Below are 11,728 nucleotides of genomic sequence, written 5' to 3'. Positions count from 1 at the left end.
TCCTATCTCAGCCTCTCTATTAGTAGTATTGTTTATTTCATATTTTTATACTATACTATGGTTTTCAGGACAGCTTATATATTTCAAAGGTATTTATATACCTAAGGGAGACATAGACAATTAACTTGGGAGGTGGCTTGTAGGAAAGAGAACAACAAAGAGTGAGACTGAATACTTTGCTTGACATTTGTAGCTCTTGTATCAAGTTTGAAGAAGAGGCCTTTATAAGTTACTCTTTCTCTGAGATGAATGCTTTTCCAAATTCTCACAGCCAATGAACCAGATTCTTACCCTCACTTAATGTCTGTGCCACCCTCCAAGCAGAACCATTGTTCATTGAAACAGTTAGTGAATGGCTTTAGGGATAGACTATCTTAATACACACAATTTCTTAAATGAATGTAACCTGTTCTCTGTGGCCTGAGAATAAAGTCACTCACTCAAGTCAAATAGTTTTAACCATAGCAGGAAGTCTGTGTCCAAAAATCATGCCTACAATTCATTCCTTGGCACAGCAGAACTGTCAACTCTCAACTTAGCTACAATGGAGGTAAAATCCTCTGGTGATGTGAGGGTCTTTGAAGTACAGCCTTATTACAATGAACTCCAATGTCTAAAAATTGTCCTTATTTTGGGCTTATACCACAGTAAGAGCCAAGATTTTAAACTCTACTAAATACAAAACAAACAAACAAACAAAGTGTGTGTGTATACTGGCGACTGATATTTGAGACAGCAGAGTCAAATGTTTAATACCTAGAGGGCTTTGGAATTTGCTATTTCTATTTAATTATTTTTGTTTTATGTAAAAAGGGCAGGGGTAATTGCCTATAATAACTTTAACTTCAAAGATCTGGTATACTTTTCTCATCCGCATGGGTATTGCATCCATGTACAAAAACCTATAAACACACACACATACTTTAAAAATATTTGAAAAAATGAAAGCAAATAGATGTTTGAAACCCTGCATGTGGTCCTGGGAGTGGAGAAGTTAGTTAGCATTTGCAAAAGGCTCAGAAAAGAGGTGGGTTGACTCTTCATCTCAAAGCTTTTATTAGGTTACCTGTTTGGAGTATGACTATAAGGAAGAGAATTTCTTCAAGAATCAATCTTGAAGCACTTAGTGAATGGGATAATGAATGTGAAAGCGAGAATGTTGTCCATTGTAGATGCTCTTGTACACTGTTATGTTCTAAAAGAGAAAACATACAAATTAGAATCCTGCCAAGCCATTGTGACTGAGTGAAATGCCACTATAAGGTATGTTATATGCAGACCAAAAGACCCAGAGAAAATGCTCAGGTCTTGCATGAAGACAGAAGCTACAGCTGCCATGTCATGGGTGTCAGGACTCAAACACCACTTATTATAATGCCATAGAGTGGATGTATAAGATGTTGAGCCTGTCATTTAGTGTTTTAAAACTCTGCTTTGGGCTTCACATCTGCTTTTAATTATCTCCTTCATGTTATTTAATTTTCTCTAAATTAACTTGCTTAAGTAAATTTCCCTAATTGGTTCCTCCCTCAATATATTTAGCTTGATGTGGATTTAAGAAAAGTTGTATTCTAGAGACTACTTAGCCGAGTCTCTGGAGAAATATGAGAAATATGTGACAGGGGAGCTGTCTTTAATGTTCTAAAAAAAAACTTCACATAAGATATTTGTTAAAACTTTTAAATTCTTGATCTTTACTAGTAGTAGAAATTAAAAGCTCAATTGCATCTTGGACATTTCCAAGACTGTTGACTTGACCATAGCTCCTTTTTACTGGAAAAAAAAACTTTTGTAAAATATATAACAAATATGTATTTTGTTTCTACTTCATATCATGTAATATCCAGGTAAGTAGATTAAGGTAGCTCAACTGAATGAGGGAAGTGTTTCTGAATGTGTTGAATATGTGACAAAGAAGAAATACAGACATTAAAAGTAGAACTATGAAAAAATGTTCCATAATTTGAATGGTCTAGTAAGTGGAAGAGTGTGTGTATTTAGAGCTTGTATTTAATTTTTTTTCAACAGAAGAATATATCTCTCTTTGTTAGTTGAGTCTATACTCAGTAGGGGAAAAATGATGGGAAAGAAATCCTCCCATTAAATAAACTTACTGCTTAGACAAACACTGAGGAAAAGGAAAACAGGGAAATGACTCTACTACATCCTTCTAATTATTCTACTCAATATTCCTCCAGTCCCTAAACCTTGTTGTTTTTAAAAAAAAAAACAGATCATCTTTGAAAGCAAAGCCAAACCACTCCCATAGTTATCAGTCAGTTCTCTAGAGTCACAGAACTTATAGAATGTGTCTATACATTAAGTGAATTTATTGTGATGACTTAAAAGTCTGTAGTCCAACTAACCCAACAGTGGGCAACTGGATGGGAAGTCCAAGAATCTAGTCATTGTTCAGTTCCATGAGGCTGGTTGTTTCAGCTGCTCTTCGGTAGAAGTAGGTTCCAACAGATGTTCTGGCAAGTAAGTGCAAGCAGGTGAAGAAGAGTGAATCTTCCTTCTGCTAGCATCCTTATGTAGGCATCTGGCAGAAGGTGTGACTAGATTAATGGTATGGACCACCATGCCTGGATCTGGAACTTGCTTTGTCCCAGGTTGACTTTGAATTTAGAGATGTCCTTGCCTTTGGCTCCTGGGATTAAAAACGTGTACTACCTTGCCTGGGCCTAAACTTTTTATGGCCACTATGTCTCAATATCTACATGCCAAGGACCAGGTCAGAAACTTGTGTCTTCCAGGCTCAAGGTCTAGATCACTGGTGTGGATTCCTTCAATAGCCACCACAACCCCACTCCTTGTCAACTTGACACAAATCATATGTCTTGTCCAAATGTAACAATAACCAGTTCATAAATAAACCTAACATGATATAACTATTCCTCATACAATTACAAATGTATTTGTAAATTTGGAATAGGTCAATGTTCTTTGGGAACATTCTTTTAGTATCTCAACTTAAATACTGATTGATATTAAAGAAATTGGAAGAAACCACAAATATCTATACAAATGTTTTCCCATTCTGCATTTCCTTCACTCTCTGCAAGCACCTTAGCAGGTCTTGGCTCTTTTCCTGGAAAAGTGACCCATACCTTCATTCCTGATGAGTCTGCATCTTTTGTCATCCTGCTTGGATTAGGCTGTTGCAGTTTTTTTGTTTTTGTTTTTGTTTTTGTTTTGTTTTTCGAGACAAGGGTTTCTCTGTGTAGCTCTGGCTGTCCTGGAACTCACTCTGTAGACCAGGCTGGTCTTGAACTCAGAAATCTGCCTGCCTCTGCCTCCCAAGTACTGGGATTAAAGGCGTGTGCCACCACCACCAGGCTAGTTTTTTTTTTTTTAAAGATATTTTCTTTATTTACATTTCAAATGATATCTCCTCTCCCAGTTTCCCCTCTGGAAAAAACAAAAAACAAAAAAACAAAAAACAAAAAACAAAAAACAAAAGCAAAACCCTGTTCCCTTTCCCCTCCCCCTGCTCATCAACCCACCCTCTCCTGCGTCCTGGCCCTGGCATTCCCCTATATTGGGGCATAGAACTTTCACAGGACCAAGGGCCTCTTCTCCCATTGATGACCAACTAGGCCATCCTCTGCTACATATGCTGCTGGAGCCATGAGTCCCACCATGTGTACTCTTTGGTTGGTGGTTTAGTCCCTGGGAGCTCTGAGGGTACTAGGTAGTTCATATTCGTCTTAAGGAGCTGAAAACCCTTCAGCTCCTTGGGTCCTTTCTCTAGCTCCTTCATTGGGGAACCTGTAATAAGTTCAATGGATGGCTGTGAGCCTCTACTTCTGTATTAGTAGGGTACTGTCAGAGCCTCTCAGGAGACAGTTATCTCAGGCTCCTGTCATCCAGCACTTGCTGGCATCCACAATAGTGTTTGGGATTGGTGATTGAATATGGGAAGGATTCCCAGGTGGAGCAGTCTCTGGATGGTCTTTTCTTCAGTCTCTGATCCAAAGTTTGTCTCTGCAACTTTTTTTTTATTAGATGTTTACTTTATTTACAATATCTTCTTTCCCAGGTTCCCCTCCAAAAAAAAAGGAAACAAAAATAAAATAAAATAAATAAAATAAAATAAAATAAAATAAACAAAAACTAAAACAAACCCCTATTCCACCCCCCCCCCTTCTCACCACTCCACCCCTTCCTGCTAATGTCGGGTACTGGCAGAGCCTCTCAGGAGATAGCTATATCAGGCTCCCGTCAGCCAGCACTTGCTGGCATCCACAATAGTATCTGGGTTTGATGATTGAATATGCAAAGAATTCCCAGGTGGAGCAGTCTCTGGATTGTCCTTTCAGTCTCTTGTCCATAGTTTGTTTCTGAAACTCCTTCGATGGGTATTTTGTTCCCTCTTCTAAGAAAGAATGAAGTATCCACACTTTGGTCTTCTTTCTTCTTGAGTTTCTTGTTTGTGGATTGTATTTTGGGTATTCTGAGCTTCTGGGCTAATATCCACTTATCAGAGAGTACATACCATGTATGTTCTTTTGTGATTGGGTTACCTCACTCAGGATGATATTCTCCAGATCCATCCATTTCCCTAAGAATTTCATAAATTCCTTGTTTTTAATAGCTGAGTAGTATTCCATTGTGTAAATGTACCACACTTTCTGTATCCATTCCTTTGTTGAGGGACTTCTGGGTTGTTTCCAGTTTCTGGCTATTATAAATAAGGCTGCTATGAACGTAGTGGACCATGTGTCCTTATCACATGTTGGAGCATCTTCTGGGTATATGCCCAGGAGTGGTATAGGTGGTAGTACTATGTCCAATTTCTGGAGGAACCACCAAATTGATTTCCAAAGTGGTTGTACCAGCTTGCAATCCCACCAGCAATGAAGGAGTGTTCCTCTTTCTCCACAACCTCTCCAGCATCTGCTGTCACCTGAGTTTTTGATCTTAGCCATTCTGACATTTAACTTAGTCATTCTGGATCTCAGGGTTGTTTTGATTTGCATTTCCCTGATGACTAGGTCCTTCTCAGCCATTCAGTATTTCTCAGTTGAGAATTCTTTGTTTAGCTCTGTACCCCATTTTTAATATGGTTATTTGGTTCTTTGGAGTCTAACTTCTTGAGTTTTTGTATATATTGGTTATTAGCCCTCTGTTGGATATAGGATTGGTAAAGATCTTTTCCCAACTTGTTGGTTGCTGTTTTGTTCTATTGACAGTGTCCTTTGACTTACAGAAGCTTTGTAGTTTTATGAAGTCACATTTGTCAATTCTTGACCTTAGAGCATAAGCTATTGGTGTTCTGTTCAGGAAATTTTCCCCTGTGCCCATGTGTTCAAGGTTCTTCCCCACTTTCTTTTCTATTAGTTTCAGTGTATCTGGTTTGATGTGGAGGTCATTGATCCACTTGGACTTGAGCTTTGTACAAGGAGATAGGAATGGATCGATTTGCATTCTTCTACATGCTAACAGCCAGTTGAGCCAGTACTGCCAGGAGCTGATCCAGTCTGGGTCCCTCAATCCGGGGAGAGTCAGGGTTCCCGTACTCAGGTGGGCAAGGAGTTGCTGAGTGACAGACAGACACGAATACAAGAGAGTGCTGAATCTGAGTGTAATTTCTCAAAGTAAGCATCAGACTTTTATGGTCATTGTAGAAGAAATAAGGAAGTTGGATTTTATATCAGCCAAGGTACATCAAGGTCATGTGATGCATAATGATTCTTTAAACAAAACAGAAAAATGCGTACATGAAAATTGGCAGGAACTAGACAGTGGTTACAACTGAGATAAAGTCAGCCTTATCTAAAGTACTCTAGTTTCTTCTTAGAACACAACCCATCTTCTTCCTAGACCATTGTAAATCCCTGTATATGGGAGTGACTCAGCTCTTGTTCTAAGTATTTGTGGGGGACCTCCATTTACCAGAGAAGCCCACCAACTTTCTTCTATTATGAAATGTAGTCTCATTATGATTGTAATGAGAATTCTAAGTTTACTTTGTTGAACTTGCCCTGGGATTATTAATTCTTATCCAGTAAACTGCAATGCCTGATTTCTTTCACTATCTCTCTTTCAACACTGGAGGCATTTCATCTGAATAAGTAACATTCTTATGAAATTCCAAGCCCAGGGTTAGCTCAGCGATTGACTAGGATGTTGGTACCCTGGTGGAGGCCAGGAAACAAAGTCCAGTCTAACTTGGCTATTTGTCAAATCATTCCATGGGGGCACCTCTATACCTATAATAAAACAATACTGAAAGAAAGCACCCAAAACCCTCCATTGACTATCGCAAGGACAAATCTGGACCATATCCATGTTACGGGATGCCAAGGACCTCCAGGAGACCAGTTTCCGTGAAACTTTTTGCCTCAGGACTGCGGCCAAGCTTTTGGACTTGTCATGGACAGTCAACTGGAGTGGGTGTGGCACAGCACCATTTTTTGAAAATGCTGTCTTTTTTTCACTGGATGGTTTTAGCTCCTTTGTCAAAGATCAGTTGACCATAGGTGTGTGGGTTCGTTTCTGGGTCTTGAATTCTATTCCAATGATCCACATGCCTGTCACTGTACCAATATCATGCAGTTTTTATCACAATTGCTCTTTAGTACAGCTTAAGGTCCAGTTTGGTGATTCCACCAGAGGTTCTTTTATTGTTGAGAATAGTATTTCCTATCCTGGATTTTTTTGTTATTCCAGATGAATTTGCAGATGGCTCTAAGTTTGTGAAGAATTGAGTTGGAATTTTGATAAGGATTGCATTGAATGGGCTGTTGTAGTTTCCCACTGACTTTTATCCCAGGACATGGTAGTACTAAGTTTATGCACTCCAGACATAATCTTTCTTACCTCCATTGTGGAGAGGCAATCCAATTTCTCCATGGTAATCTGGATCTATCTCCCCTCCTAACAACTGTTAATCCTTTCTTAGCATGTTGTTTTAAGGGCATTAGAAAGCCAAAATTATCAGGGGGAAGTCTGAGCTTCCAGATTAATTGAATGTTTGTTGGCAGAAGCACTCCCCACTCTGGAAATAAAACTTCTAGTCAGCAGAACCTAGGATTGTGGGAACAAGAAACAAACATTTTCCTAGAGGGTCATGAAGAATGACAGTGAGTGAAACTATTACATTTTCCACCCCTTGATTCCTGGACCCATGGATCCTGGTTACAGGAGAAACTGTACCATACATGTGATGCTGATTCAAAGCATATACTGCCTTCTGAAGAATTCTGTCCCAGCCCTCCATGCTGCTGCCACCTAATTGGCGCTTTAACTCTGTCTTCATAAGGCCATTCCATCATTCTATCAGACCAGTTGCTTCAGGATGGTGGAGAACAAGGTAAGACCAATGGATTCCATGATCGTGGGCCCACTGTCACACTCTGGTTGTGAAATGAGTTCCTTGGTCAGAAGCAGTATTGTGTGGAATAACATGACGATGTATAAGACATTCCATAAGTCCACAGATGGTGGTTTTGGCAGAAACATTACATGCAGGAAAGGCAAGTCCATAACCAGAATAATCTACTCCAGTAAGAACAAAACTTTGTCCTTTCCATGGAGGAAATGGTCCAGTGTAGTCAACCTGCCACCAGGTTGTTAGCTGTTCAGCTCGAGGAATGGTGCCACATTTGGGGCTCATTGTTGTTCTCTGCTGTTGGCAGATCTGGCACTCAGCAGTAGCTATAGATAGGTCAGTCTTGGTGAGTGGAAGTTCATGTTGTTGAGTCCCAGCATCTCTGCCACCATGGCCACTTTGTTCATGTGCCCATTGAGCTATGAAAGGAATGGCTAGGGAAAGAGGCTGACTGTCCACAGAATGGGTCATCTTATCTACTTGATGATTGAACTCCTCCTCAGCTGGAGTCCCCTTTTGGTGAGCATTTACATGGGACACAAATATCTTCACATCCTCTGCCAACTTGGAGAGATCTATGCACATACTTCTTCCGCAATGTCTTATCAATTTTCTAATAGTGATTTTTCCATGTCCCTGACCTTTCAAAGTCCTTGACCATCCGCCAATTTTTTTGCTACAGCCCATGAGTCAGTGAGCAATCATATATCTGTCCATTTTTTACTTCCAAACAAACTGTAATACTATGCGCCTGAAGTCCTGTCCCTCATCTGTATCTTTTAGGGTTGTCCCAAAAAGGGGTCGTAATGCTGCAGCTGTCCATTTCTGGGTGGTGCCGGCATAGCATGCAGAGCAGTCAGTAAACCAGGTTCTAGATTTCTCTTCTTCAGTCAACTCATCATAGGGAACACCCCATGAGGCTATACATGCATGCTTGGCGGTAGATGGCATTGTGACAGGAGCAGAAATCACATCATCATAGGGAACACCCCATGAGGCTATACATGCATGCTTGGCAGTAGATGGCATTGTGACAGGAGTAGAAATCACAGGCATTTGAGCAACTTCATGTAACTTGCTTGTGCCTTCAGGACCTGCTCAGGCCTGATTGTGTATATACCACTACTACTTGATAATAGACTGCTGCTGTGCATGTCTTACTTTATACTTGGTGGGTGTGATAACACCCAGCTCATGATGGATAGTTCTAATATACATTGAAATATATTATAAAATGAAAAAAAAAACAAATAGAATAATTGATTTTCATTTCTAGGCCATGTGTTGTATTCTTTGTCAGAGGTTGGTGGCCATAGTTTCTATTGACCTTTTTATATCTAGAGAGTCTCATGGATGGTGCTAGATAGGCAGAACCGTAAATGTGATTTATGGTGTTCCTCATGGATTAAAGAGTCTAGAAAATAGTTGCATTTCTGGATTTAATTCTGTAAGGATGTATTAACCAACGTCCCCTTTGAGGTGTGGGATTTGATGCTGGGGACCAACAGCAACCTGCCTGCTGTGCTTCTGTGAGTGAAGTAGTAATTCTGGGGTGATTCTGAAGTTGGAACAAGGAACTGGGCCATGGGCAGAAGACCCAAACCAGCACCTGAAAGGTGTCCATAGTGTCAATGACCTAAAGAGATCAGCCCTTGCAACTGAAAAAGGACAACATTGTCAACCGAAGAGTGTTGATGTAGAAAAAGGTATTTGCTGTGAGCTCAAAATGTATTTGAGATTGGCTCTGGAGAAAATAAGTCCCAAGGGACTTAGTATGTAGCACAAAGAGCTTCTGTCTAGTGAGTTGCTTGACACGCAGGCTGAGGAATACCTTGCAAATCTTATTGTAATGGGGAAATCCCCATTGTGTGTGAGATACGAGATGTCATTGTACAACAGAGAGCTTACACAACTGACAGCCTCTTTCATTGTAATGCACATGTAAAAACCTCCACACAAGTCAACCCCAAAGTGTATTAAAGAGCTACAGATGAGAGATGTGCTAATGAAGATTTACTTGTTTACAAAAGATAAGTTATTAAATACTATGATAATCAAGTCTTGTATACATTGTATACATGTGTATGTGTGTACTTTATTTAACTGGTAGTGTTAGAAATATATTTACACCAGCCTCAAAAAAAAAAGTCATCTTTCTTTACTTATTTATTTATTTATTTTATATTTATATGGGTACACTGTAGCTATACTGATGGTTGTGAGCCTTCATGTGGTTGCTGAAAATGGAGGTTGCTTGCTCTAATCGGCCCCACTCACTCTGGCCTAAAGATTTATTTATTATTATATGTAAGTACACTGTAGCTGACTTCAGACTCACCAGTAGAGGGCATCAGATCTCATTATAGATTGTTGTGAGCCACCATGAGGTTGCTGGGATTTGGACTCAGGACCTTCAGAAGAGCAGTTGGTGCCATATCTCCACTAAGCCATCTCTCCAGCCCCCCCTAGTCATCTGTTGTATATTACTTGTCTGAAAGAATTTTCCAACTCCATCCATTATAATTCTACCATGAAGTGTATGGTCAAATATCGACCAAAATGTTGCTTATGTGATTATGACTATGACTCTCAACGGATCCACAAATGGGGTTCAAACTTGGGAAATTTGAGGAGAACCAATACTTTAATCTATTGGGATGTACTGATTGTAGCAGACTTGACATAAAGAACAAATGGACATGGTTTTCCTAGTCTGAGCATTGATATAAGGTGTCTACAATTTATTTGGACTTGGTCTCACATTGGCCAGTATAGACTTGGTGCCATAGGATATTCTTTTCCTCTGGGTTACCTCTAGTTATATAGTATACTTTATATAATAGGACAGTTTGATCAAAAATGTGTCATTGATTGAAGAAGGACATCTGCTTTAGAAAGTAAAAAGCTCAGAAACCCCAGATCTAGATTCCAGAGAAAAACTTACAGTGTAGGGATTGGGGAAGGCTGACTGTAACCTTCATGAACCATGGACTAACAAACTATTTTTCCAGTTTGGGGCAGAGAGAACCGAAGGTCCATCTGAGGATCTCCTTGATTCTGGTCAGTCTCTGGATAAGGGTCTTGTCATCTCCTTAGTCCTTTTAAGGAAGTCTTAGAGAAGTTTAAGAACTAGAGGTTTTCACAAGCATTTGAACTGCCACCAAGAGAGTCCTCAGGGAGATACAAATTCAACTTGCATGTTGCCAAGTGTGAATTGGAGGTAGATCAGAGTTCATGCCAAGTGTGAATTGGAGGTAGATCAGAGGTCATGCCAAGTGTGAATTGGAGGTAGATCAGAGGTCATGTCTGGCTGATGTTAGAATGGAAGGAGCAGGAATTATTGGACCTCAAAAGACCTGTATAAGAACAAGTAGGAAGGTAGAAGGAGAAGGTGAATCATAAAATAAAAAAGTTGTCCAAGCTCCTTAAAAAGACTTAGAAATAGATACACCTGGGAAAAGCTTTGTAGGTGTGGAAGAACAAAGTACTGACCAAAATGAAATAAAGGGTTTGGTGTACAGATAGATGAGTCACCAGTCATGTGAACGCGTGAGCTGAAATCTGGTTGTTACAGATGTTAAGCTTCTTGATGGCAGAAGCTTTCTTACCTTTTGAATATGTCACTCCAAGCACATTTGTATGTGTTTGTAGTTTTTCATCTAGTGCCTTCTAGGTACGGGAGCAATTGGAATTATATTTGACTTTCAACTCTATATGGCAAGGATGGGTGCAAACACTCCCAACTGGGTGTACCAAACGTGACAGTGGTTACGTGTCCTAGGACTGTCATAGTGCATAAAGGCAGTGGGAGTTATGATGTGTATGGCACAGAAGTCTGAATGCTTCAGAGAAAATAACTTTGAACTTAAGAACAAGTAGGGATTTGTGAAATGGTCTAGGAGATAAAGTACTTTTCATGAATGGTAAACACTACTAAAAACAGTCATGAATTATTTTTTTTCAAAGTCCCTGTCAAGCTTTGTTGAACCTCAGGCTCAGGTTGGAATCAGGATGCACAGCTGTATCCCAAGACCAGCCTCAGAAGGAGAGTGGCTGTTCTGGGCGATAATGTTACCCTGACAGGCTCCAGAAACCTTGTTCATCAAAAATGTTGCTACGTGTGGTGGCTCACACCTTTAATCCTTCACTGGGGAGGCAGAGTCCAGAAAAGCCATGAATTAAGAGCCAGCCTTTGCGACAGTGCGAGACTGCTGAGGAGAAGCAGGAGGAGCAGGAGGAGCAGGAGGAACAGGAGGAGCAGGCAGAGCAGGAGGAGCAGGCGGAGCAGGCAGAGCAGGAGGAGCAGGAGGAGCAAGAGCAGGAGCAGGAGGAGCAGGAGCAGGAGGAGGAGCAGCAGCAACAGGAAGAGCAGCAGGTGGAGGAGCAGGAGGA

General features: G+C 40.4%; 1 protein-coding gene across 1 annotated transcript in view; it reads right to left on the bottom strand.

Annotated features, from left to right (window-relative positions):
• Positions 1–2,990: 2,990 nt before the first annotated feature.
• Positions 2,991–11,728, bottom strand: part of LOC116096562 (putative inactive deoxyuridine 5'-triphosphate nucleotidohydrolase-like protein FLJ16323) — an 11,541-nt gene continuing 2,803 nt past the window's right edge. Inside the window, 10 exon segments of the mRNA XM_031378526.1 lie at positions 2,991–3,171; positions 6,760–6,799; positions 6,802–6,886; positions 6,888–7,024; positions 7,027–8,007; positions 8,010–8,058; positions 8,060–8,230; positions 8,309–8,514; positions 8,517–8,543; positions 10,945–11,005. Of these exon segments, the coding sequence (XP_031234386.1) occupies positions 2,991–3,171; positions 6,760–6,799; positions 6,802–6,886; positions 6,888–7,024; positions 7,027–8,007; positions 8,010–8,058; positions 8,060–8,230; positions 8,309–8,514; positions 8,517–8,543; positions 10,945–11,005 (1,938 nt within the window).

Source organism: Mastomys coucha, unplaced genomic scaffold (genome assembly GCF_008632895.1).
Source record: "Mastomys coucha isolate ucsf_1 unplaced genomic scaffold, UCSF_Mcou_1 pScaffold1, whole genome shotgun sequence".
NCBI lineage: Eukaryota > Metazoa > Chordata > Mammalia > Rodentia > Muridae > Mastomys > Mastomys coucha.
This window is presented reverse-complemented; position numbering and strand designations above follow the sequence as displayed.